At 45.1% G+C, this 23,978-nt stretch overlaps 1 protein-coding gene across 3 annotated transcripts in view; it reads left to right on the forward strand.

The window, feature by feature from the left end:
- Positions 1–23,978, forward strand: part of MXI1 (MAX interactor 1, dimerization protein) — a 58,234-nt gene that overhangs the window by 27,163 nt on the left and 7,093 nt on the right. For 2 of the 3 annotated variants that reach the window (XM_057420924.1, XM_057420925.1), the window contains exon 3: positions 268–297. In XM_057420924.1, coding sequence (XP_057276907.1) covers positions 268–297 — 30 coding nt within the window. Of the gene's footprint in view, positions 1–267; positions 298–20,002; positions 20,024–20,820; positions 20,937–23,978 lie in introns of those variants that run through there. The other variant, XM_057420926.1, reaches the window with a different exon arrangement.

A 23,978-nucleotide genomic window follows, 5' to 3' on the forward strand; every position in this document is an offset into this window, starting at 1 on the left:
CTCTTTGTGATTTTGGGTGCATTTAAGTCTCTAGGGAACACTTTCTGTAGCACCAGTAGAAGAGCCAGCTTTGCACATAGCAGGTGAATACCGGAGGGGAAGGATCTTGTCTGCAGGGAGGCTGAGGTTATAGCTGTAGATCTGAACATATGTAGTTGCTTGGCTTTAGGCTGGATGTGCCACAGGGGATGTGTACAGCTTGCAGCAGTTGAACTTTGATGCTGAGAGGTCAGAGGTGGCTAATCCAAATTTTTGTTTGTCTTCCAGGTCTACGCACAATGAACTAGAAAAGAACCGGTGAGTAGCTGCTGAGCTGGATTCCAAGTGTGATGTGCTTTAACCTTACACATGCAGGTGCTGCTTGATCAGCTTAGGCAGCTGTGAATGACCACTCTGCATCGTGTCCTTCTAAAAGGGGGGGGGGGGAAGACACAGAAAGATCTGAAAAAGAAGCCTTGGTTTTGGTTGTTTTTATTTCCCTCTGAAAAGGCAAGAAGTGACCCAGTTTTGTGACTAATCTGTATGCAGAGTAAATACTCTGTTCTTCTCCTGATACAGTGAAATCTGATTGGGGCACTTTCCATGCATGAGGTTGCTACGGAATCAGGTTTCTTGGGCCCTGGGTAACACGTGTTACCATGAACCGAAGGGCAGAGCTCTGTGCTCTGTACCCTCTCCCTGCTACCCCTCTGCTGGCTGTGACAGTCACTGTGTGCAGAAGGAAAATACCATTGTCCAGAGGCTTGGAGGTCCTGTGGAGACTCTCTTTTCCAACCTGTTTTAGGATTGTGCCTGTTTATCCTTGAATTTGAAGTTTTAGCAAGCCTTGCAGTTTTGTTACTTGGCTGGCTCTGCTCTATGACTCAACCCTTTTGTAACAGGAGTTAAAGTAAGATAAATACCATTGAGACAAGGGGAGCTAGTTCACACACAGATCAGATTATTGCCTTCTATTCAGGATGCTATAGTTAAGGTTGTGGCAGGGTTTCCATTATAAACTTATCTTGGCTCTTCTGTGGGATTTTAGGGGGGCTGAGCGGGGTGTCTGTGTTTTTTGTGCCTGCTGGAACAAAGGCAGTTCTCTGGCCAGCTGCTGCTATGAAGAAGCCCCCAGGGTGGGAAAGCTGAGTCTAAATAGGTTGATTACCTCCTTTTCCCTCTTAGCAGCCATCATTTAACAAGGGATGTGAGGACTGTCCCCAACAAGGGATGGCCAAAGATACACAAAGGCTTCAAGCCATGTGGGTATCTCCATTCAGACAAGATCTTTGCATTTATCTTTCAGGGAGTCAGAGCTGAGTGCTTCATGCATCATGTTGCCCTCAGTTTCGCACATGTGCCTCCTCCCAGGCAGCAGCAGTTCTGGGAAGCAGCTCAGCCTTTGCATGGTGTGGATTGTTTCTTCCTCGTTGTGTTTCTACTTCCTGGTAGCTTTGGGGGTCTACAGAGTTGTCATGGACCTGCCTTTCCAGGGTTTTTTTTTTTGTTTAGGTTATGTTGCTCCCCAAGTCTCAAGTCCTAAGTTGAGCAGTGTTGAGAAGTGTTGGCTCCTGGGTTTTCCAGTGCTCTTTACAGTTTTATTTACCAATGAGGGAAAGAAAATGCAGTGCTTGGGGCTGACCCAGCACGGAGGGTGCTTTTTTCTCCATGACAACAGTAAGCCGTCACTAATTCTCAGTGTGGTTATTTGCATGTCTAATTGTTACTGCAAATGCTGCTTGCCCTCAGTGCAGCTTTAGAGCAGAGCTGTATCTATCTTTCCCTGTACCAACCTGGTCCTCTCACACTGCCTAGGTTTGCTTGGGGATGTGACCATTTCTTTTCTGCCCTGAGGCTTGTGGCACAGGCAGTGAAGCTTCAAACTGTGTGGGCGAGATGTTGGCAGCTTGAGTTACATATGTATTGTCCATCTAGGGACTGGCAGGTATTGATGGGTTTAGGATGTGTCTGATAGCAGCTAGCTGTGTGAGCTGGGCTGCCTTGATTCTGTGTCTTTAACTGAGGGCAGTAGTACTACCTGGGGTGGGGATATCATTAGGATGACTACTGTCCAGCACTTTGTTATATATGTTACTAGTGAGAGGGGTATTACTACCTATGCTTCTCCTTCTGCCACTGTTTTCTGAACGTTGACAAGCTCTTTTCTTGCTACGAATTAGTCTTTGTATTGCAGTTTGTATAATACCTCTTCCTCTCCTTCCATCTCAGTTATGCTCCCTAGTCCCCACTTGCTCCAGGTTGAAGTCTCCTAACCATCAGCCTCCTCAGCAAGATCTTTTCTCCAGGGCTTCCCATTCCGAGGCACTGTATTCCAGGTCTGTGTGTCAGACATGGTTTTACAAGCCCTTGGTTTTCATCCTTCTGGGAAGGGCACACACGTGATCACGTTGGGTGGTCTGTCCAGCCAAACTGCTGTATCTGGGATCTTTGTTTAGGAGCACATTGCTTCTGGTTTAGGATTATCTGTCTCTTAATGCAGGTGCTGTGGCCTGATCAGCTACACACCTCTGCAAAGCCAGCTAGGCCCTGCAGTGGCTGTGCTGTGGTTGCAGTGGTTATTACCAACCATTTGGACAGGGAGCTTCATATTGGAAGCATTTATTGTCAAACTCCAAGCAGTGTTTCTGAACTGAGGGGATTGCTTCCCCGTTAGATTTTCACCATGTTTTATTTGCTGTATCGTTAAGTTTGTCAATGTCTCCAGACTTAACTGTTGCAAAGATAAAAGCCTTGATAGTAATGGCTTTGTGGCTGGCAGGTGCTCATTTCCCCTATTATTTGAGATTATTCCTTTTGAATCTCACTGTTATCTCCATTATTGACACACACTGTAATTTTCAAAATTGTCCACTATTAGGTCTCTGACTCTGGTTTTTCCCTTCTTGTCTGTGAACAGCAGCCTGCTTATGTTCAGTTCAATTTGGTTTTAACCCATTCAACAGTTACACAGAGTTTCTTTCAAGCACTAGCAAGAGAATAGCAGAAAACCAATAGCTCCCCTCCTCCTTCCTGAATATGTTATTTAACTCGGCCTCAATATTGCAGAGCTGTTGACATTTCAATGTAGCATGATTAAGAATCTTGTGCCCCTTTGATGTTGATAAGTAACTAAAAATGTATTAAAAAACCTAAAGCCATGTTTTAAGCTCCACTCCTTTTCTTGGTCTTGAAACATTTCATGAACACTCCAGTGGTTCTGCTAAGGAGCTGTTTCATTTGGTACCAAATATTAGCTCTAATATTTAAGTGACTTCACTTTCTGCTTTGATTTGTCATTTTTTTTTTTCGTTAATCTGAAAAGATTGCAGTGACATTTATATAAGGGGCTTTGTTTGATTTATAAAAGATTAAAGTTAATTTATAGTTATTATCTGTCATTAATCCTCATACAGGAAAATTGTTTGCGTTTTTTATTTAATGGATATGTGTTTCGTTTTATCTCTACCCAGGATGAGTCAGAGCATGTATTTAAACAAGAAAACAGCATTTTGCTTCTCATCTGCTGCAAGGCCATAACTAAAACTATACTTTGGAGTCCTTTAACAGGCCCAACAAAAAATGCTTTGTAAGCAATACCCCATCATTTTATAAAAGAAAACATGATAAAGCAAGTGACTGAAAGATGAACTTTGCTAGTGTCATATATTCTTTAAAAAGGAATAAAATTCAGGCTTAAGTTAAATGCTGTGCGTTACACAGATAGCAGAACGAACTGTTGTCTGTGAACATTTCTGGCACACACCAGTTCTGGAAGGATGTGGTCAGTGTGGTGTTAAAAGCTGGTGCATGGCACTGCGATGACTTCCCTGCTGCTCTGTGAAGTGACAGTTCTGGTAGACCAATGTAGTGGTGTTATCTGTCAGAGAAATTACATCTCCTGATAGAACAAGAAGGATGTTTAGAAAGCTATTGATCAGATTAAAAAGAAATAGTGAAGTGAATGTTTTTCTGTATATCCTCAATTTATCTATTTGGTTTTGGTGATGATTGCATTGTAATACAGCAAAAGGGAGGAAAACAAAGCTGAGTAATTGGGTAAAGAATGAGTTATTAGAACAGTGTTTACTTATGGTAACAATAATTTAATTCAAACAATTGAGGGATCTGAGGAGGGAAAGAGACCTTGGGAGAATCACTGGAATTAGAAGTTTCTGAAGATACCACAGAACTTGCATCTCTGCAAAACCACCTCATTTAAAATGACAAAGGACAAAGTCCAAATGAGACAAAACTTCTAGAGCAAGTTGCTAAAGAGTTGTGTTTAATGTAAAAGCAGAGTGAAGTGGTGCAAGATCCTTCCTCTCTGTTGTCTTTTGAGGTGATCAAAAACAAAGTGAAGGCAAAACTCATCATAGTACTGTGTTTTTCAGCCTTTCTGACTCTTACCAGGATCCCCTGTCTATCTTTTGTGATCTCCCACCCATTCTCTCCTTAACGTGCGAGGCTGTTTACTGCACTGTTTCTCTCTGAGGTAGCATATTTTAAGTAGCAGATGAGATAAAGGAAAAACCCTACTGAAACCCTACGTTTAGGAGAAAACCATGACCTGGGTCAGCTTGCACTGAAACGTGGGGCCTTCTGAGGCTCTGCAGCACAGTTTGGTTCTGTTTTTGTAGAATAGGGACTTGAGTGTGTCTGTTAACAAAGTGCAAGAGGAGAAGGAGGGGAAAGCATTTAACATTGAACACTTAAATAATGCAGACATGCTGTCCAGGCTGGGAAAGATAGAGGGAAGGGAAATGAAAGTATAGTGAATCCTTGCTGCTCTGAATAGACAGGGATAATTGTGCTTTTGTAGTGCTGTATATACTTGCCAAGGCAGTCTGATCAGTGTTTGTCTTGAACCAACTAATCAATGTGGTGTTGAGTTCAGTGCTATTTATCAGGAGAGCTGAAACAAGGAACTAATCCAGTAAATTTCATTTGTTCTCTGGAGTGGGCTTTGTTTTCATGTTAGCTTCATGTAGCAAACATTGACAGTACATATTGTTTTCCTCATTAATAAAACTTGGAACCTGGGATGTTTCCTGCAGCAGTCGAACCATGTCCAAGACAGCTGAGCATGCGTCTTTCTTTGACTCATCCAAAGGTCAGAACATGCACTGATCCAACTGATCCTTGTGGGATCTCTAGCTAAATCCTTCTGTCTTCATGGCCAGTGTGGACGAGGAGCTGGAGGTAGCTCTGTTGCTCGCATGACAGATACCTCCATTTTCAGCTGGGACTAATAGTTTTCAGCAGAGCTGAAGCATGTTCTACTTCAGGAGATGTGGATAACTTATTCCACTGCTGTGCCTGGTTTTGCTTAACCTGGAGAGAAGTGTGTAGGCTGTCAGAGAGATCTTTCTGGATACATTCAGGCCCAGTCTTCACTGTTGAGTATCTGCCTGCCTTTTGATATATTGTGATTATTTCTTTGCATTGCTCTGACAACTCACCAGTTGGATGCTGTAAAACTGGGATCAGGATCCCTGGCTGACATGCCTCCTTGTGCAGAAGCAGCATTTTGATTCACTTAAAATGGAAAGTCTGCAGAGGCTTTGTTTCACAGTGGCTGGGCAGCCGAAGACTTTGAACTCTTAAGTAAAGCTGCTGCAAAGGGACATTTAGCCTCCATGCCAAATTTTGAAGGAAACAAAATGATCCTCATTTTGTTGAAGCCCTTTAGTACTGCTCATACTGCAATGTCTAGTTTCAATATGATTATCTTTTTTTAATTCAAAGTGGTGCAGTGAAGAATGGATGCATGCCTGCCTGTCTTTCTGCTTCCAGACCTCCTCTGCACCTCCCTTATGAATCCAATAGCAGTTGAAGAAAGAAGGGGAAAAAGAACAATTCTACTATTTTGGATATACTGTCACAAAGCAGGATTTTTATTTCAACAGTGTTGAATTGAGCTTGCACAATAATATCACTGTTATAAGCCAGTTTTCAGAAACAGATAGTTATCACCAAGCCCTTCTCAACTAAGATGTGTTTTAGAGACACTTTCTGATGCATTTTCTTCCTATAGTGTAGAAAGAACTGTCAGTGCAATCTGCTTGGCCTTGCCATAACAGTCTGATGCTGAGAATCCTTTTGTCATCTGGCCTTCCAGAAGGGAGACTTCAGAGGAAACCTGCATCTTGGAAAGAAGCATGCTCTGCAGTCGGGTTTCCCCACTTACTGGCTGAGTTCTTGCATTCAGTATCCTGTGCTTAGCATTTTCAGAGTGGTGAATAGAAGAGGTATCAAATGGTGCATTATTGGTTATTTACTGCTTTCAGGGAGCCAGGAGGGGGTCTGGTAGCTGCTGTGGATGGGGAATGAAAGCAGTCCTATATACTTCGGTGGTATCCGATTTGGAGTGCGGCATTGCCAGCTTTGGGTCTTGAATCTCTTCCCAAACTTGCATCCTTAAATTTCTATTTGGGTGTGTTGGTGCAGTTTTCTTTCAGGCAGAACCCTCTGTATGTTTATGGCTGTCCTAATAAAAACAATAAAGACTGGGCAACTCCCCTCTTCAGTCGCTGAGATTGGACTGGGGAAGAATCTGGCCCCAGGTAGGAAGTCGAGCATTTTGCTTTCCTAGCTCAGTTTTCACTCACGTCAGGGCTCTGTATCCTTCCCAAATGCATCTCTGGAGACTCTGCAGGCTTTTTGTTCTTTGTCTTTTGCTGGGGTGCTGTTTGAAGTGCTGAGAGCCTGAAATTCTGATGCAACAACTTTCTTGTTCAAGTGTCTAACATTGCTCATGGGCCTGAAAGTGTTGCTAGCTAAAAGCCACTTGGGGAGTTTCTGCCTTAGAGAAGCTGAGGTAATAGGAATATAATTTTTGAGACAGATTACCTGTTAACTACAAGTTTCAGGACTTTGTACTCTTGGGGCAGAAGTTGGAGTTGTGTGTGCTGATCTGGATCTCTATCTGGTACACATGTTGAGGGTACTATAGCAACATAGCCCATGCAGGCTTGTGATAACCAAAGGAAACTCACTGTGGGATAGGAATTGTAGGCAAAAAACTTTCTTGTTCTTTCTGTATGTAGCCCTTTTTCACCAAAGTATCATGGCTCCAAGAACCTATAACCTTATGGTATGCCAAGCAGAGATGAGGGCAGTAAGACACCTCCATTTAACAGGTGATGGGCAGAAACACATGGATCTGGTGCCTGGAGTAATAGGCATGTGGGAGCAAGCTTTCATCGACCTACTCCTTTGCTTCATTGATCCGTATCTCCAGCCAGTTGCTTGCTTTCTCTCTCCTTCACACAAGTGTCTCCTGTATCCCACCGTTGCTTCCTTTAAATCTTCATGCTCACTCTTTGCATCCCCCTCAGTGTCCTCCTTGTCAGTGTTGCCCAGGGCTGGGAGGTGCTGCATAATTCTGTCTTGCTGCCCTCACACCTTCTCCCATCTGAAAAGAGAGGAGGGCGCAAAGTGAATGTACCTTTGCTGTTGTGGGTGGCTGGGGGCTTGGTGCAGTATGGTCTAGCCTGTTGTTTAGGGTGCTGTTGTGGGTAGCACAGTTGTGTACCAGATGTCCATAGCCTTGTCTGGATTTCATTTCGCAGTTGCTGTAGCTGTTGCCTGGCTGCAAATGGTGCACGTCACCCCAAGCAGTTTGCATAGCTGTGGGCAAAGAGACCAGGCAGGTTTCCTCCCAAAAGTGCATGTGACAACCATAAAACAATTAAATGGGCAATGTGCAACCAAGGGTCAGGAATTCTTCTCCCATGAAACCACTGTGTAACGTAGACAGAGTTAAGTTAGAGCCATGGCAGAATATAGCAGTTGATGGTGTCATTTACTTGCCTCTCATTGGGAGTTTGAATGTGTGTAGAGGTGCAGATCACCTCTGCCTGGTGCTGTTTGTGTTTGCTCTTTGGTAGATCCTTCCAGTGCCTTTGAAAACTGGAGTATCCCCTTTTCAGAGGTGACACTTGAGTCTGTCAGATGCAGGCTGAATCTCATATAAAGGTTTTGGGTTTGGCCCAGAGGACTCCCTGGATTCCAGAGCAGTGGGTGAGTCAGCTCTTCTGCCTGATGTTCCATGAAAAAAAAAAAAGGACTGTCTTTTGAAGGTATCCTTTATGTGTACATTGCTGCCAGAGCATCACTTCCATTATCTGTGTAATGAGATTTTCTGTCCCTGTGCCTGTTAATTACTTACCTTTGAGGGTGCATTCATAAAGCAACATGACTTAGGAAAAATGAAAAGCTTTTGCAAAGGAAGGCTGCTTTTTGCTCCTGTTTTTTTTGCCCAGGAGTTTGAGTACCTGCAGACTCGAAGGGATTGCCATGAATGGGATATTTCACAAATAATGTTCAGCTCACAGAAGGTGAGGCACGAAAGGAGATGTAGCAGTTACAGTGTTACATCTTGTACAAGGATTTCTGCCCAGGAAAGGCTGAGGGAAAGGAGGCATAACAGAAACCAATACAGAAAGGCTTAGGCACTGAAACCTCGAGTGGAAACAGGACATGAGCTTGAAGTGCAGCATTCCTTTCATGGCAACGGAGTCTGCAAATGGTATCGGCGGGTTCATGCATGGTCCAGGATGATAACAGTTTGTCTGATATGGGTGCGGTTTTTATCAGGGTAGGTAGTAAACAGCTGCACAGAACTTAGTCATGCTTATAAAGTCAAATGCAGGCTGCTGTCTCCTGGTTGGCTGGTTCCTGAGCTAGGGTGGAATATCTGAAAGCATCTGAATCATTTAGAACCGCAGCTCTTAATGATTCTCAGATGGATACTTGCTCCTTCAGTTGGCCAGTTGTTGCTTCTCCCTGGTTGTCTCTACAGTGCTGTAGTTATGTCATGTGGAGAGTAGTGCCAAGGGTCCCTGTACTAAACCTTGCTGTCCAGGATAGTGAATAATGCAACAACAAAGGGAGGACATTCAGTAGCCACTGTTCTTCATGTGAATAAGTGAGTGTATTTGTAGAGGAAGGGCATGGACAAGGTGAAGGTTGGCATAGCCACACACCCTTCAGAGGGAATATGTGGAAAGGAAAAGGAAGTTGATGCTGGACTCAATTCTGCTGCTTATGTGTATATGGGTAGATCTCCCTGTGAACAGCCCAGGAAAGAAAAGGAACAGAACAGGATGGTTTGGAGGTGAGATCAGCCCTGAGGAGCTCACTGTGGCTGTCCCTAGCCTTGAAGAAGAGCTGGGTCAGCCAAGACTGTCTTAGGACCTCAGGCAGTTGCCAGCATTTCCATCTGCTACCACAGTGTGTGCCTCTGCTCTTCCCACTCGGGTCTGGATTGTGAAGGAGGGATACCTCTGACTATCCCAGGAAGTTCTCCACATTTTCTTCACCAGGAGGGACTTTCCAAACGTAGTGAAAGACACAACCTGTTGAACTGGGGGCAATTCCCTGTAATTCCACGTGTCTAAAACCTAGAACATAGATGGAAAGTGCCCAGCTCCTTCTGGAAACTCAGTGAAATTCTTCAGATGAGTTATTCTGAAAGGGGGAGCAGGGTAGCAGGTTTGTTGTAGAAATCAGAGGCTAAAAAGAGGTTGCTTTATATCTCCCATGTCTTTCATTCCCACTTATTTGGCCTTGTTCCTTTGGGTGAGCTGAGTTGCCCAGTCAGACTTTGCCCAGCTGCATGGGAATCTTCCACACAGCTCAGAAAATACCACTCATTAGCCACACTTTGGTAATGTCAAGAGGCTGAACGTGGGGTGAGCACTCACATTTGCACAGATGCACACAGTTACGTGCAAGTGCACACAAAGAGCTTGCAGTTAAAACCTACATGCCCGTCTCTTTTAACAGAGGAAGACAGCCCCAGCTGTGTATACAGCTTTGTGTTTCCCTTTGATCTGTGTTTGTTTCCAGTGTTCCTCATAGACTGGATCCTGGCACTCCTCAGAGCTGCCTCCTCTCTTCCATGTTTGCAGCTGCATAACTGCATCCAGAGAAGCCTGCTGGGGTGACTGGGGTGTAACTGGTTTCAGCAGCTTCGGGTGAGGGTTTATCTTCCCTGCAACCCATCTTGTTGTTTACTTTCTCCTGTCCTTTCCTCCCCAGCCCACACCACATGGGACTGTTTCATTCTGCTAGTGGAAACTCTGCCTTGCAGATGCCTCAGAATCCTCCCTTTCACTTTGCCTCCCGGCTCCCACACAAGTGGCATTGCTGCCCTTTTACAGTTCCATGCATTAGCTACAGCTGCCACTCTGGAGCAGATCTTTTGCTGTCACCAGGGTCAGAGCTCAGAGAGGCAAAATTCCCCTTCGCTTTCCAGAGACTGGGCATGCTGCCCCTGCAGCTGGCTTGGGCCCTGTGCCCAAGGGAGGGCAAGAAACTGTACTCTGCATACTTAGGATGTGTTTTGTGAAGCTGTCAGAGTGCTGCAGGCCCCTCTCAGTCCTTTGGGTCTTTCCCTTTGCCCCAAGGGAGGATAATCTCTGTCTAAACCTTTCCTGACCTGATGCCAATCTAGCATGGCCTTAAAAACCTTTGGCAGCAGGATTGCCTAGGGAGGCAGTGCAACCTATTGCCCTGATTAACTGTTGGTACCATTAGAAAGTTTGTTCTAATGTTAAACTATTAGGAAAATTATTTCAGTGTTGTTCTAAGAGAGAAAAAAAGCCATGCAAACTTGTGAGTGAAGGGGAGAGTTCCAGATGCTTGACATAGTAATTGGCTTTCATAGCGAGAATCACTGTTAGACCCTAGAAGTATGTTGAGGAATTCTGGCTGGGATAAACAAATAGGGGAAAACATAATTAGTTTTCCTTTTCTTCATACATGTGTTTGCTGCTTCACCTACCCAGAAAAGCAGTGCTGATGCCAAAAGAAGTGGGAAACCAGGCAGGAACACTTTTTCTCCACTGGATATACTATGTAGTATGAGCCTCTTAGGAAATGCGCAGAGCCTGTTCTCTGTGGCGTGACCTTGGTGGCCTTCTATGATGGGGCTACAGAACTGATGGACGGGGGTAGAGCAGTTGGTGCCATCTACCTGGACTTGTGTAAAGCGTTCGACACTGTCCCACACGACATCCTTGTCTCTAAATTGGAGAGACATCAATTTGATGGATGGACCACTCGGTGGATAAAGAACTGGCTGGATGGCCGCACACAAAGAGTTGTGGTCAATGGCTCAATGTCCAGCTGGAGACCAGTAACGAGTGGTGTCCCTCAGGGATCGGTGTTGGGACCAGTCTTGTTTGACATCTTTGTCGCTGACATGGACAGTGGGATTGAGTGCGCCCTCAGCAAGTTTGCTGATGACACCAAGCTGTGTGGTTCGGTTGATACCCTGGAGGGAAGGAATGCCATCCAGAGGGACCTTGACACGCTTGTGAGGTGGGCTGATGCCAACCTCATGAAGTTTAACCATGCCAAGTGCAAGGTCCTACACCTGGGTCGGAGCAATCCCAGGCACAGCTACAGGTTGGGCAGAGAAGAGATTCAAAGCAGCCCTGTGGAGAAGGACTTGGGGGTGTTGGTCGATGAGAAGCTGAACATGAGCCGGCTTCAGTGTGCGCTTGCAACCCAGAAAGCCAAGTGTATCCTGGGCTGCATCAAAAGGAGCGTGACCAGCAGGTCGAAGGAGGTGATCCTGCCCCTCTACTCTCCTCTCGTGAGACCTCACCTGGAGTATTGTGTGCAGTTCTGGTGTCCTCAACATAAAAAGGACATGGAACTGTTGGAACGAGTCCAGAGAAGGGCCACGAGGATGATCAGGGACTGGAGCACCTCCCGTATGAAGATAGGCTGAGAAAGTTGGTGCTGTTCAGCCTGGAGAAGAGAAGGCTGCGTGGAGACCTCATAGCAGCCTTCTAGTACCTGAGGGGGGCCTATAGGGATGCTGGGGAGGGACTCTTCATTAGAGACTGTAGTGATAGGACAAGGGGTAACGGGTTCAAACTTAAACAGGGGAAGTTTAGATTGGATATAAGGAAGAAATTCTTTCGTGTTAGGTTGGTGAGGCACTGGAATGGGTTGCCCAGGGAGGTTGTGAATGCTCCATCCCTGGCAGTGTTCAAGGCCAGGTTGGACAAGGCCTTGGGTGATATGGTTTAGTGTGAGGTGTCCCTGCCCATGGCAGGGGGGTTGGGACTTGATGATCTTAAGGTCCTTTCCAACCCCAACTATTCTATGATTCTGTGACCTCTCTTAAACTTTTTTTGGCTTGGCAAAGCAGATTGGAGGCTTGGTGTTCACTGGGAAAAGCACGTATGGGGATGCATTTCAGTGAAGGGATTGCAAAGGGGGAGAAGAAGAGAAATCTTCTTCTGGTGTCATATACTTGAAGAAAACAAGGCCTCTGGAGTCATGAGCGTTTCTTGCATTTTGAGTTGTGGTTTTTTTTTACTTGATGATTTCTGAGAAAAATACATGTGGTGGGGAGCTAGCAGAGTGGGAAGGGGGTTGTACTGTGCATTGGGCATGTTGTAAATGGTTAGCAATAGTCAGAGTGGAAAGCTGTTGTATAGAAGTAGGGAACTTGCATACGGCCTCCAAGCTGTTTCTCAGGTCTGTGCAGACAGTGCTGCCTTGCACTTGCCCTCAGTCACTCAGGGAAAGCAAATTGCATGAGTTTCTTAAAGGCTTTTTTTCTGTAAGGAGCATTTGTTAAAACCATTCTGTTACTTAAAGTACAAAATATGATTAATCTTGCCAGCTCTTGTAATCTCCACTGAGTTCCTGGTGTTCTGTGATTGTGAAATCCAGCACCTGGAGTTAAGTGTTTTCTACACCCCACCCCCCCACCCCCCCCAAACCAGTGTATGAGCCAGGGTAACCTATGCATTTAAAACACAGAAGAAGAAGCAGCATCCTATGTAGATGTTTATGTTTGCTTTTTTAAATCATGTGATATCGGAGTTACTCTGGTGCTTGTTTTTTTTATGGAGCCTAAATTATATTCTTAAAGACATATGGGATTAACAGTGGCACATCAAAAACTAAAGGCCTTAAAGAAATAAGTTTTATGACTGCTTGATTGCAAAGTCAACAATATAACCTTCATCTTGTCATCGTGATTCTGACTAAACTCCTTTGAATTTCACTGAAGTTCCATCTTGGGAATTTCTTGGGACAGCGGTAAAAGCAGACCTCAGATGGTTTTTGCTGCATATGTGGAGAGAGCAGTGAGGGGTTATTGAACCATGTTGAGAAATGTGGCCATGGTAAAGGGGCTGGAGCACCACCTGTATGAAGACAGACTAAGAAAGTTGGGGCTGTTCAGCCTGGAGAAGAGAAGCTTCCAGTATCTGAAGGGGGCCTACAAGAAGGATACCGGAGAGGGACTCTTCATCAGGGACTGTAGTGACAGGACAAAGAGTAATGGGTTTAACTTAAACAGGGGAAGTTCAGGTTAGATCCAAGGAAGAAGTTCTTTACTCTGAGGGTGGTGGGGCACTGGCACAGGTTGCCCAAAGAAGTGGTGCCCATGGCAGGGGGTTGCAACTGGATGATCTCAAGGTCCTTTCCAACCCAAACCATTCTGTGATTCTATGATCTTGTACTTTGGGCGTTATTAACTAGCAGAGAAAGCTGAATGAAGTAGCTTCCCAAAGTGACCTGCTCCCTAGGCACTTCAGATACCAGTGTCACTGCTGACCTACAGGAGCACCTGAAAGCCAAGAGTGGATTTAGTTGTGTGGTACTCTGAAGGAATGAATATTGGCTCCATTTTGTGGCTGAGCAGTGCTTCAGTTCCTCAAGGGATCTACCTGAGGTCACACAAGCTGCCTGCAGACAGGTCTGCTGACTCTCACTGAAAGGTCTTGCCTGCTGCATAACCCTTTCCTGCTTGTGGAGGGAGTTGAAATGTCAGCTCCGTCTGGTTGCTGCTTTACCCTTCCTGAACATACATACAAACTCTGCAAGCTTCTGGCTTGCCATTTGGCTCTCATGATGAGGAAACTCAATTCAGCCTCTCCCAAGGTGAATGGTTTATGGTGAAATATATATATATATGTATATATTCTGTTTTCCTTGTTTGGGATTTGGTTGTTGGTGGTTTTGGTGGTTGTTTTTTTTTTTAAATTATCATTATTTCTTAACACTGATGATTTTTGAAACCAGTAAGGATGGGACACTCTATAGAAAATATCTGATGATGAAGCAGTAATTTATCTTGCCTAAATGCACAAAGCCCTGTGGGTGAGATAAACATGCCAAAATAACAGGGAAGAAGGGGTTGTGATTGTGATTATAATGCAGTGCAACTGCAGGTATTTCTGCAAGCTCATGTGCTTATTTTCTTAATATTATCCTAATAGATGAGCAAATGGAAACCGCTTTGCACCATAGCAGAGGGCCTGGTGTTCCAGCTCCTCTCTTCTAATTATTTTTCTTTCCAAAGCAAACTGTGAACCTTTCAGTGTCTGGTTTGTTCCCAAGTGGGATCCTTACCCTGTTCCCGCTGCGAGAATACAGAACGAGCGAGCGTAAGGCAGCTAATCCTCCCACAAATGTTAGTTTACTCAACTACAGCTGTTCTTGGTTTGGGGGAATTAAAACTGTATTACTTTGTGGCATTGCTGACCCAGGCAGGGGTTGCAAAGATCAAGAATTCACTAGGTAGAATGTCCTGTGCTCAGTATGATGACTTCTTGAGCGCTGTTGGAAGCACTTGGAGTTTTGTAGCTGACCTGAAAGAAAGCTGAGTAATTTTCATGTCTTATGGATATATTTTGTCTTTGCTTCCTGCCTAAGGAAATGGTTTCCAAGCGGCCAGTTTCATGCTTTTTTAGCTTGTTTGAGGTTTGAGCAGTCTTGCATCTCTTGGCCTTCATATACCTGAAGGAGAGAAGAAAGTGCAAGAAAGGCATCAAGGGCAGTTAAAGGAAAAGGGCAAGACAAGAGGCTTGGTTTGTTGTTGTTGGTTTAATTTTCTAGGTGATAAACCTTCCTTCTCCTTGGAAGAACTGTATTGGCAATGAGCTTGTATTAGCACATCAAACCAGCTAAGCAGAAGCAAGGTGTGTTTTCACACTCTCTGGTACCTCCTTTCAAAAAACTGTCTTTCCTCCTACCTGTTTCAAACACTTTTTTGTTTCCTGGTACATCTGTATGTATGAGATCAGAACACGACTCATCTGCTGACAAAGTGCTGGGACCTGCTCAGGTTCTTCTGCTGAGTAACATACATAGTTACCTTGAGTTAAAACTGTTGGTCACTTAACATTAGCTGTCTCTTAGACTTTTGAAATACAGTATTGCTGTTCTTTGTGTGTAAAAATCCATATCCAATAGGAAAAATAGTGCTTCCGAAAAATATAATGTAAAATAATGCTCTAGAAAAATAAAATTCATAGAGCCTTTAAATTCTCCTTCCTAGGGCTTTTTCCCAAACATACATCCTATAGTGACCCTGGCTGGCACTTCCTTTTTTCTGGAAAGTCTGAGGTTAAATTTAAAACAGTTTTACAAGGTGAAATTACATGCACTGCTTCCTCTGTTCCAGATGCATGCCCTCTGTATCTGAAAGGTACAGTGGATATTTGATGACTCCTTAAATATTTCTGACAGTGCAGAGAGGTATTAGATGAAGAGCACATGCTTTCCTTCTGGAAGAAAAGATTCTGTGTAAACAACTATTTCAAATTGTCAATCTCTTTCATTAGGAATTAGCTTTTCTTCCATGAGTTGAGGAAACTGGAATATAATGCCTGGATGTTCCTGTGGAACCTGCTCTAGGTGGCCTTGCTTTGGCAGGCGATTGGACTAGATGATCTCCAGAGGTCCCTTCCAAACCTAATGATTCTGTGATTCTGTGAAAAGCAATGTATGGGGTGGAAAATCTCTGTCCTATCTTAATGAACAGTACAAATATCTTTTAGTAGCAATAGCTTATCTGTATAATTAAAAATATATATACAAATGACAAAAATAACTTCTAGTACTAGATCATAGAATCACAGACTGGTTTAGGTTGGAAGGGACCTTACGATCATAGAATCATAGCATGAGTTGGGTTGGAAAGGACCTTAAGATAATCTAGTTCCAACCTGGCCTCGAACACTGCCAGGGATGGGGCAGCCACACCTTCTCTGGCCAGTGCCTCAACACCCTCATAGTAAAGAAAATCTTCCTTTAGTCTCTATCTCTCCTGTCAGTTTAAAGCCATTCCCCCCTTGTCCTGTCACTAAAGCCGTTGTAAAAAAGTCCCTTCCCAGCTTTCTTTAGATCAGAGTATATTCCTGATATCAACATGTTCCCCACTTATTATTTTGACAACAGGAGATATGTTTTCCCAAGTAACAAGTTAGTAGCATTTCTTTACTCTTTCACTGATGGACTTAAATGTCTGTCTTACAAAGCAAGTGCTTCTTTCAACTGGTCAGTGGCATTAGTAGTTTAAAACCTGATTATTTAGTAGGCACCAAAGTCTTTTTCCGTAGTATTAGGAAGCAACAGGAGCTCTGATCTGAGTTACTGGCTGTGCCTTTACTGCTGTGACACCCTATGGACCATTCTGCTGTAGCCAGGTTACCAGTCCAGGGTCACTTTCCGTTTGCCTGGAGGGAAGCTGCCTGATTACTCAGGTTCTTCCAGTCTCAGTGCAGAGACAAAGGTTGTGCACCATCTTTGATTCCTCCTTGAGAGGCTCTGAGGACTTGGTGATATAGATCCCAACTGGAGAGCTTTTTCCATTGCCTGGCAGTTTTGAAGGCATTTAAAGATTATGGCATGAGAGTATCCCTGCTTCTCAAGTGTCTTGACTGCAGAAGCCCTGCAGGAGCCTGCAATACCTCCTCATTCCTTTCCAAAGGCACAGTGCTCAGCCAGGAAACCTCTGAACAGAATAACCAAGAATAGCTGGTGAGTTTGGAAAATCTTGGCTATCTTTGCTGCTGACCCAATTCTAGCAGTAAAGCTGAAAATCCATAGGTCACAGCAAAGCAGATTCCTACTCCTCTTTGGCAGAGGAACCACTCTGCAGAGTCCTGATGAATGGCACAGCTGCTTTGCAGGCATGGTGGTGGTATGGAGAAGGATGCTGCACTGGTTGGAGCAGCATCACCAGACGTTGTGGCTGTGAGCACACTGTGTATCCCTAGAAGGATAATTATAATGGGATTAGTGAGGAGGGCAGCACAGGACACTGTTGGCTATTTACAGAGCAGGGCTATTTTTAACCACCTTTTAACAAAGATGGGGTTTTTATTAGACTGGGCTAGTTGGGGCTTTATAATTAACCAGCCTGGGTTGCACGTTGCTGTTTACAGCGTGCTTTGCATGTTTCCCAAGAGCCAAAAGCAGGCTTGTAACCATATCATACTGCCAGGGTAACAAAACTGTGATACCTGTGTGGTTGGCAGTGAGCATGATGGAAATGTTGGTGCCAAATGATCTTGTGCAAGAGGTACCTCGACGTGACCATACCAACAGCAAACTAGGCTGTGTTTAAGTCAGGAGGATGTGATGCAGTGCATTTATGGCCTGTGGTGGCTGTAGGGCTTAGCGTGCTGTTGTAAGCACAGCTCAGCCTAAAAGGGGTTTAGCTGGTGACATTATGTGTTGTGCTATAGTAGAGTTCAGTTAATTATATGCACCAGAATTAGAATACTTCATGGCTAAAGGCCAGGATCAATAATAGTAGATCATCAGTACATAATTTTTTTGGGGGGAGGGAGTTAAATCTGTTGCTGTTTGACATCTCTTAACTGTCCAAATTTTTCTCAAAGAAAGGCACAGAGAACTGATGAACTGAGAGGTCAGTGCTGGACCTGGATGAAAATGAAGGGGCAAGAGAATGCCAGGCATTGATTGCCTCCATTCGTCTGCTGGGCCGCTGGCCACCTATGCTGCTCTCATCACCTTTTCATTGTGAAGCACAGGCTGTTATATTTGGTCTTTCTCTACTGAGTTTAAGCAGCCTGTCTCACTGGTGCCTCTGAAGATCAAAGGGGTTAGGAAAGGATGAGCAGTCATGTTACCAAACAGCTGTGAGTTCATTCTGGAGGAGGCACCTTCCAAAATGGTATCATTTTTATTACTGTGAGCATCTGTATTCTAATTTTTTTTTGCCATTCCTTTAAGCATCCTAGGTTTGGAAGTCATGGGATTACAGATGGAATCTTTTATTATTATTATTTTATTCATATAAATGAGGCTTCTGTATTCTAGCCCTCTAGTTCAAAGAGAAAAACTTCCAAGATGTGCAACAAGTAAGACCCAAAGGCCCAGAAGTTCTTGTGTGAATAAAAATAGCCCCAGATATATCGCTTCAGCTTCAGAATCATAATGTTGCTTTAGCCTAATTGTTTAGGATCAGCTTGATTTGAGATTTTTGAGTGCAGTCATAGGATCTTGTTTAGATGCCAGTGCATTTGGCAACTGTATTCTTGGTCCAAAGAGTTTCTAGCCCAGTCTGTCAGAGAAGAGGACAGAAGCGGGGCAGGCTGAAGGATGATGGCTAGTGATAGCAGAACAAACAGCCCAGCCTTTGCAGTGCTGGTCAGAGGAGAGAGTGAAAAGGAAGGTAGTAGAGACTCAGTGTGAGATGAGAGTAATTTTACTCCCTCAAGTGCCTTCTGACATGAGAGTAGGAGTCCTTGCCTTCCAGAAGTGTTTGCAGTGCTGTGGCCTTGAATCTTGGAAGTGGAAGCTTTCTCACATGTCCTTGTAACACAAGGTGTTTGTAGGCCAACCCCTGCACCCACTGAACAACATGATTAACACTTGGTGTCCACACAGTGTGGACAGACTGACCAACCTTTGGGAGCTAAAGCTAAAAGTGTGTATTCTCCTTCCATATTGCAGCTCAGGAGACTCCTGTTCTACAGGAAAGCCAAATCTTTCATCCACATCTCCCATATGTGACCAAGGGATTGCAGACTGCCTGATTTCCCCCCTCCCTCTGTTCCTCTCTTCCCCATTTTTGATTTTGGAAAGCCTTGAAATAATTAATTTGCCTTCAAAATCAAGATGAAATTAGGAGAGCCCTCAGTAGTATTTGATTCTGTACCTAGAAGGATCTCAGGCAAGGGAGAGACCTTGACATGGAAAGAGTGTGTCTCCCGCCAGACTGCAGTAGTAAGCTAGAAGGACCCATGCTGGAGCAGACCAGTGGTGGCAACAGACCATTTGGCACAAGGTTTGTTGGTCTTGCAGCCTGTTTGCCAAGAGCTTAAAGCTCTTCCAAAGCTGAAATCAGCAAAGAGTCTTCCCATCTAGAAGAGCTGGGGGTATTTGTGTGTGCAAAGGACTTCCTTTGCCAGTGTACCTTGTTTTGGATTTGTGACTGAGGTGTCCTTTGGACAAAATACTGCTGTTGCAGAGCTCATAAATTCATTGCTGTCTGTATTTCATTTCCACTTACGGGCTTGAATCAGGATGCTGCTTTCTGAAGCACTGTGCCACCCGTTATCTCCCTGTCATGTAGCTTGTAACGTGGCAGAGGTGCCTTGATTTGTGTGCCTTTGAAAAGCTGCATTGCCTTGGTTTTGAGTTCTTATTACTGTTATTTGTCTTATTGTTGTTTAATCATGGGCCTGTTCATTTGTGGTTTGCTTTTCATCTGCCCTTGATTGGAGAATGCAGTTGGTGTGTGCTCATCTTTAACTTCCTCAGACAGATCTGGCATGATTAAGATCAGGCTGAAAATGGTGCCCATAGAACTCTTTTTTTTCCTTTAAATTTGTATTTGTATCACATTGTCAACTCTGTTTATTGTCAGGCCTAAATTTTCATTTCTTTGTTTATTTTAAATGATAGAAAAGCTTAAAAAAATGCAAAGATCTAAAGGCTTATTTTTTTTTTTCCAATTACTTTTTCATGGTACATTTTATTAGCATTTGGAATACAAATACTCTTACATGCCAGGAAGCCATCGGTAGAAATTGACTGGAAACAGAGGCAATGAGCAAGTATTTCCTTCAGCCAGGAGCAAATGCAGGAAAACAAATAAACCTGAGAAGAGACCTGATTTACAATCAGAAAGCAAGGCTTGTTCTGAATGATTTCACAGCTTAGGTGGAGAATAATAACTTTTAAGTGCATATTTCTGAGCCAGGTTTCTTCTCAAGCGCGTGTCTCGTCTGTGGTGTCCTGTGGAATGGGGGTGAGTGGTGTGTCTATTGCAGGCTGGCTGGGTGCCACCTGTATAATGCTCTGCAGAAGAGCAGCACTGCCTGTCTCCTAGTGCCTCCCCATCCAGGTGCTTGGCACATCCTCTTCCTTCACTGAAGACAAGTGTTCAGTGAAGCAGGGGGGCAGATACTGCAGAGAGGGCTGGGGGTTACATAGGAGAGCAAGTCAGATGAGACATGAGAGCAAGGAGATCAAGTCAGATGATGGCTGTTAGAGATAAGCTCGCCTCTGACCTGTGAATTGCTTTCAGAAGGAATCCATTATTTTTCCCCATTTTCTCTGCCCTGTGGTTTCTGCATGTGTTTCTCATTACTTTTATCAAAAAATCATTCTCATCCAGTGAATTATTGATGTGGGGTCACTTGTATTTCTCCAGGAACTGCTTTCTTTAACCGGTGATTCCCTCCTGAATTTTTTAAGTAATCTCTTAGCTCTGAAATCCAAACAAAGTTGGTGGTTTCTAATTTCAGGGTTAAATTAGACTTGGCTTTGAAAAGGTGTAGAGGGAAGAGGAGGAGGGCAGAGGGGAAGGATGATAATGTCCTTTTCCATGTTAGGATCTACCTTCTGCTGGTTCTTTTGGCGCTGCATTTGGTTTGGTTCTGGCTTTTAACATCTCTTAGAGATCAAGCGTCTGGTTTAGCCTCAGTGGGACATGAGCATATTCCTAATGTTAAGCACATGCTTAAATCCACTGTTGAATTCAAGCCCTGTAGACCTGCAGGCGTAGTACAAAAATATCTGGGAAATGCTTTTCTTTTCCCTCAGATGCTCCCTTCTTTCAACATGCGAAAATCAGAATTCAGCATTTTGAAGAGCTTCTGGAGGCGACTTGGTCATTTGCTGCTGGGAGGGAGGCTTCATCTTTCAAAGATGGGAGGAGAGTGTGTGTGTCTGTGTGTGTGTGTGTCCGTGCATGTGTGTGTTTTGCAGATGTTCAGGCCTTGATTCAGCAAAGCCCGTCAGCAGTGTCTGACTAGGGGATAGTGCTGAATCTGGTAAACCTGCTGCTTCAGAGCTGACTGTGCACGTGTGTGACTGACTCTTCAGCACAGAAAGTTTCTGCTCTCAGTTCCCATTGCTTCTGCCCATGGTGAAAGGTGGAAAAACACCCCACAAACCCCAAACCTGTCCTAGCAAAGAAGCTGCAGTCTCTACAGGGATGTTGATGTTCAGGAATGGCTCCATGGTGGTCTTGCCCACAGCCATTGCTACAACACTTACAAGAGGAGGATGGATCCGAGCAGGAGGACCCACTCAAGCACAGGGTGCACCAAGGTTTGGCTGAGACCACCAGGGTCCAGGGAGGGACACTGCTGGTGGCCTTCCAGCCCTGGGCTGGCTCTTGCAAGGGGCTTCTGAGACATTAAGAGTAGGTGGGTTTCTAGCCCTTGTGCTTTGTAAGCAGCGGGCCCAAGGCTTGAAAGGAGGTTAGTGGCTTCCTGCCCAGCTTGTTGTGGTGCAGAGTGTTGGGCTAGGTTGATTCCTACCCCAAACCCCTCAAAAATGTCCTCAGAGGAGTGGGGGAAGGAAATGGGTTTGGTTTTTTTTTTTTGCACCCACATCATTTTCTGCACTGCAGTTTTGATCCAGGCAAAAGAGAGCTCAGTTCCTGCAGTGGGGTTTGAGTGCATGTTGTACAGGGAGGCAGCTGAAGCTATGAGCAAAAAGCATGCATAAATAAAGGCTTCCTCCCTGTGCTTTATATAATCAGAGTAGATGATGTCATTGGGAGAGGAGAGAAGAGGAGAGCAGGCTGTGAAATTGCAGCCCTCTGCAGCCAGGCAGAGCCAAGTGCAAGGAGGGACTGCACAGAGCAGGGGCCAGGCTTCTCTGAGAGGGGCTTAGGACCAAGGGCTGGGGGGCTTGGGCTTGGAGGGAAGCTGTGGGATAGAAGTAGATAGTCTAAATTCAGTCAGAAGCTCTCACACAGGCACAAAGGGAAAGGGGGGAGAACAGCATGTGCCCAGTGGGCAGCAGTGGGGCTGCCATTGCAGGGGCCAGCACCACCTTCTTCCACATGCAGCCACCTTATAGCTTGTTGTGGATCAGCTGGCAGGGCTATGGGGCTGCTGGTTTAGGAGCTGATGTACCTTCTTCATCCACAGCAGCTCCTGGAAGAGAAGAGAGGGTATCCTTGTTCTGTTTGCCCTCCACACCACTAGAGAACTTTACTTCTAGGCTCTCCCTGGCCCTGCAAGGGGGGGAAGCAGAAGGGGCAGAGGGGCTCTGTCCTAGCCGGAGTTGCCTGGTAAAACAGGATAGAATTAGAGGTGTGTGTTACACTCTGGTTTTCTGAAGCCCCTCTGGTGCTTTGCTCAATTTCTGGCCACCCTGATGCCCCACATGGTAATCTCAAACAGGAGATTTCCCCCTCACCAGGCTGAGCAGGAGTGGGGCACCAGACTGATCTCCTGATAAAGAGGAGAGCCCCCTCCTTTCAAATGCTCCATGGATTCCTTCTTCAGCACATCCAGCACCTACCGTGTGCTCAGGATGATGTTGTGAAAGCCTGTTTTTTTCCAAGGATGCTTAGGCAGGCGAAAGGGCTCCAGCTTCTCCCATCTCCCCTGCAGCAAGTGTGCAAAGGCTTCTGCCGCAGCTGAAACTGGAATTCACCTTCTGTCATGCTCTGCGTTCCCTGGGATCAAAGCAGCGAGAGGGAACAGCCTTTTGCGCCAAGCCTGAGTTGTTTCTCTGTTATATAACAATATGGGCGTTTAGACTTGTTTTTCCAGATATTGGCAGATGCATCAAATATTGGCATAATCCAGTGGTTTACATGGAAAGTCGTCTGGCTCTGTCGGGAGCCTGCACAATGCTGGTATTTTCATTACATACAAGAACCTGCAGCGTTGTCAAAGCCACGTTGCAACAGAGTCCAGGTAAACAAGGGGGAAAGACATTTGGATCATGGCCTGACCTGTGGGATTACAGCTGTCCAGGTACAGCTCGAGGACTCGATAAGAAAGGTTAATATGTTGGTGAGTGCTTTCTCTCTGAAATGGAGTTTTAGCTAAATTTCTTGTGGTGCTTTTGTGCTCTGGAGTTGTATTTTGGGTTTTACTGAAGCCACCTATTAGTGTGTCAGACCTGTCTGTGTGCTCTGTGCTTTAAGAACCCATCGTGGTCCACTTGGGCTGTGGAAGTTGAGGGAGGTCAGGGACTGTGACCGGGATAGGTTTTAAAAATGCGAAGGCAAAGTACTGAACACTTCAGAGGGGGGAGAACTGGGGAAGCTGTTGGATTTGATCTCTCTGAATCATAGAATCACAGAATAGTTTGTGTTGGAAGGGACCTTAAAGATCATCTGGCTCCAGCCCCCTGCCAGGGACAGGGACACCTTCCACTAGAGCAAGTTGCTCCAAGCCTTGTCCAACCTGGCCTTGAACACTGACAGGGATGGGGCAGCCACAGCTTCTCTGAGCACCCTGTGCCAGCGCCTCAGCCCCTTCACAGTAATGATTTTTTTCCTCAGGAAAAGGAAAGCAGCATGCTGGCATGCCAGGATGGTTTGGGTTTTGCTCTTTGCTATCTCGGTTCCCAGGTCCAGTAGCTCCTGAGCAGGAGGTGACTGCTGGTTGAAGGGCCTGGCTGTCCCTGCTCTGTACTGGCCTGTGCACTAAGGCTGGCCTGCTACTGTGTGCTGATGTAAGGCCCTGTGTGTTTCCCTCTGTGAGCTGTGGCTGGAGATACAAACACACTTGAGGTTTGCAGCGGCTCAACTCTGAGTACAAAATAAGGGGAAAATCCAAGAGCAGCACAGAAGTGATTGCTTTGGTCAAACCTGTTCCAAACCAGCCTCTGCTCAGCCAGCACAACCTGGACGTGCAGTGTACTCATTGCCCGAGCTGTGCTATCTGCTTATCAGCTCACACCCTATGTCACAGATGGGTGTCCCCTGCTGATGGCCTCTGCCATCACCC

The sequence above is a fragment of the Pezoporus wallicus genome, unplaced genomic scaffold, assembly GCF_028554395.1.
Source record: "Pezoporus wallicus isolate ANWC-B61680 ecotype Strahan unplaced genomic scaffold, APGP_CSIRO_Pwel_v1 contig_3365, whole genome shotgun sequence".
Classification (NCBI taxonomy): domain Eukaryota; kingdom Metazoa; phylum Chordata; class Aves; order Psittaciformes; family Psittacidae; genus Pezoporus; species Pezoporus wallicus.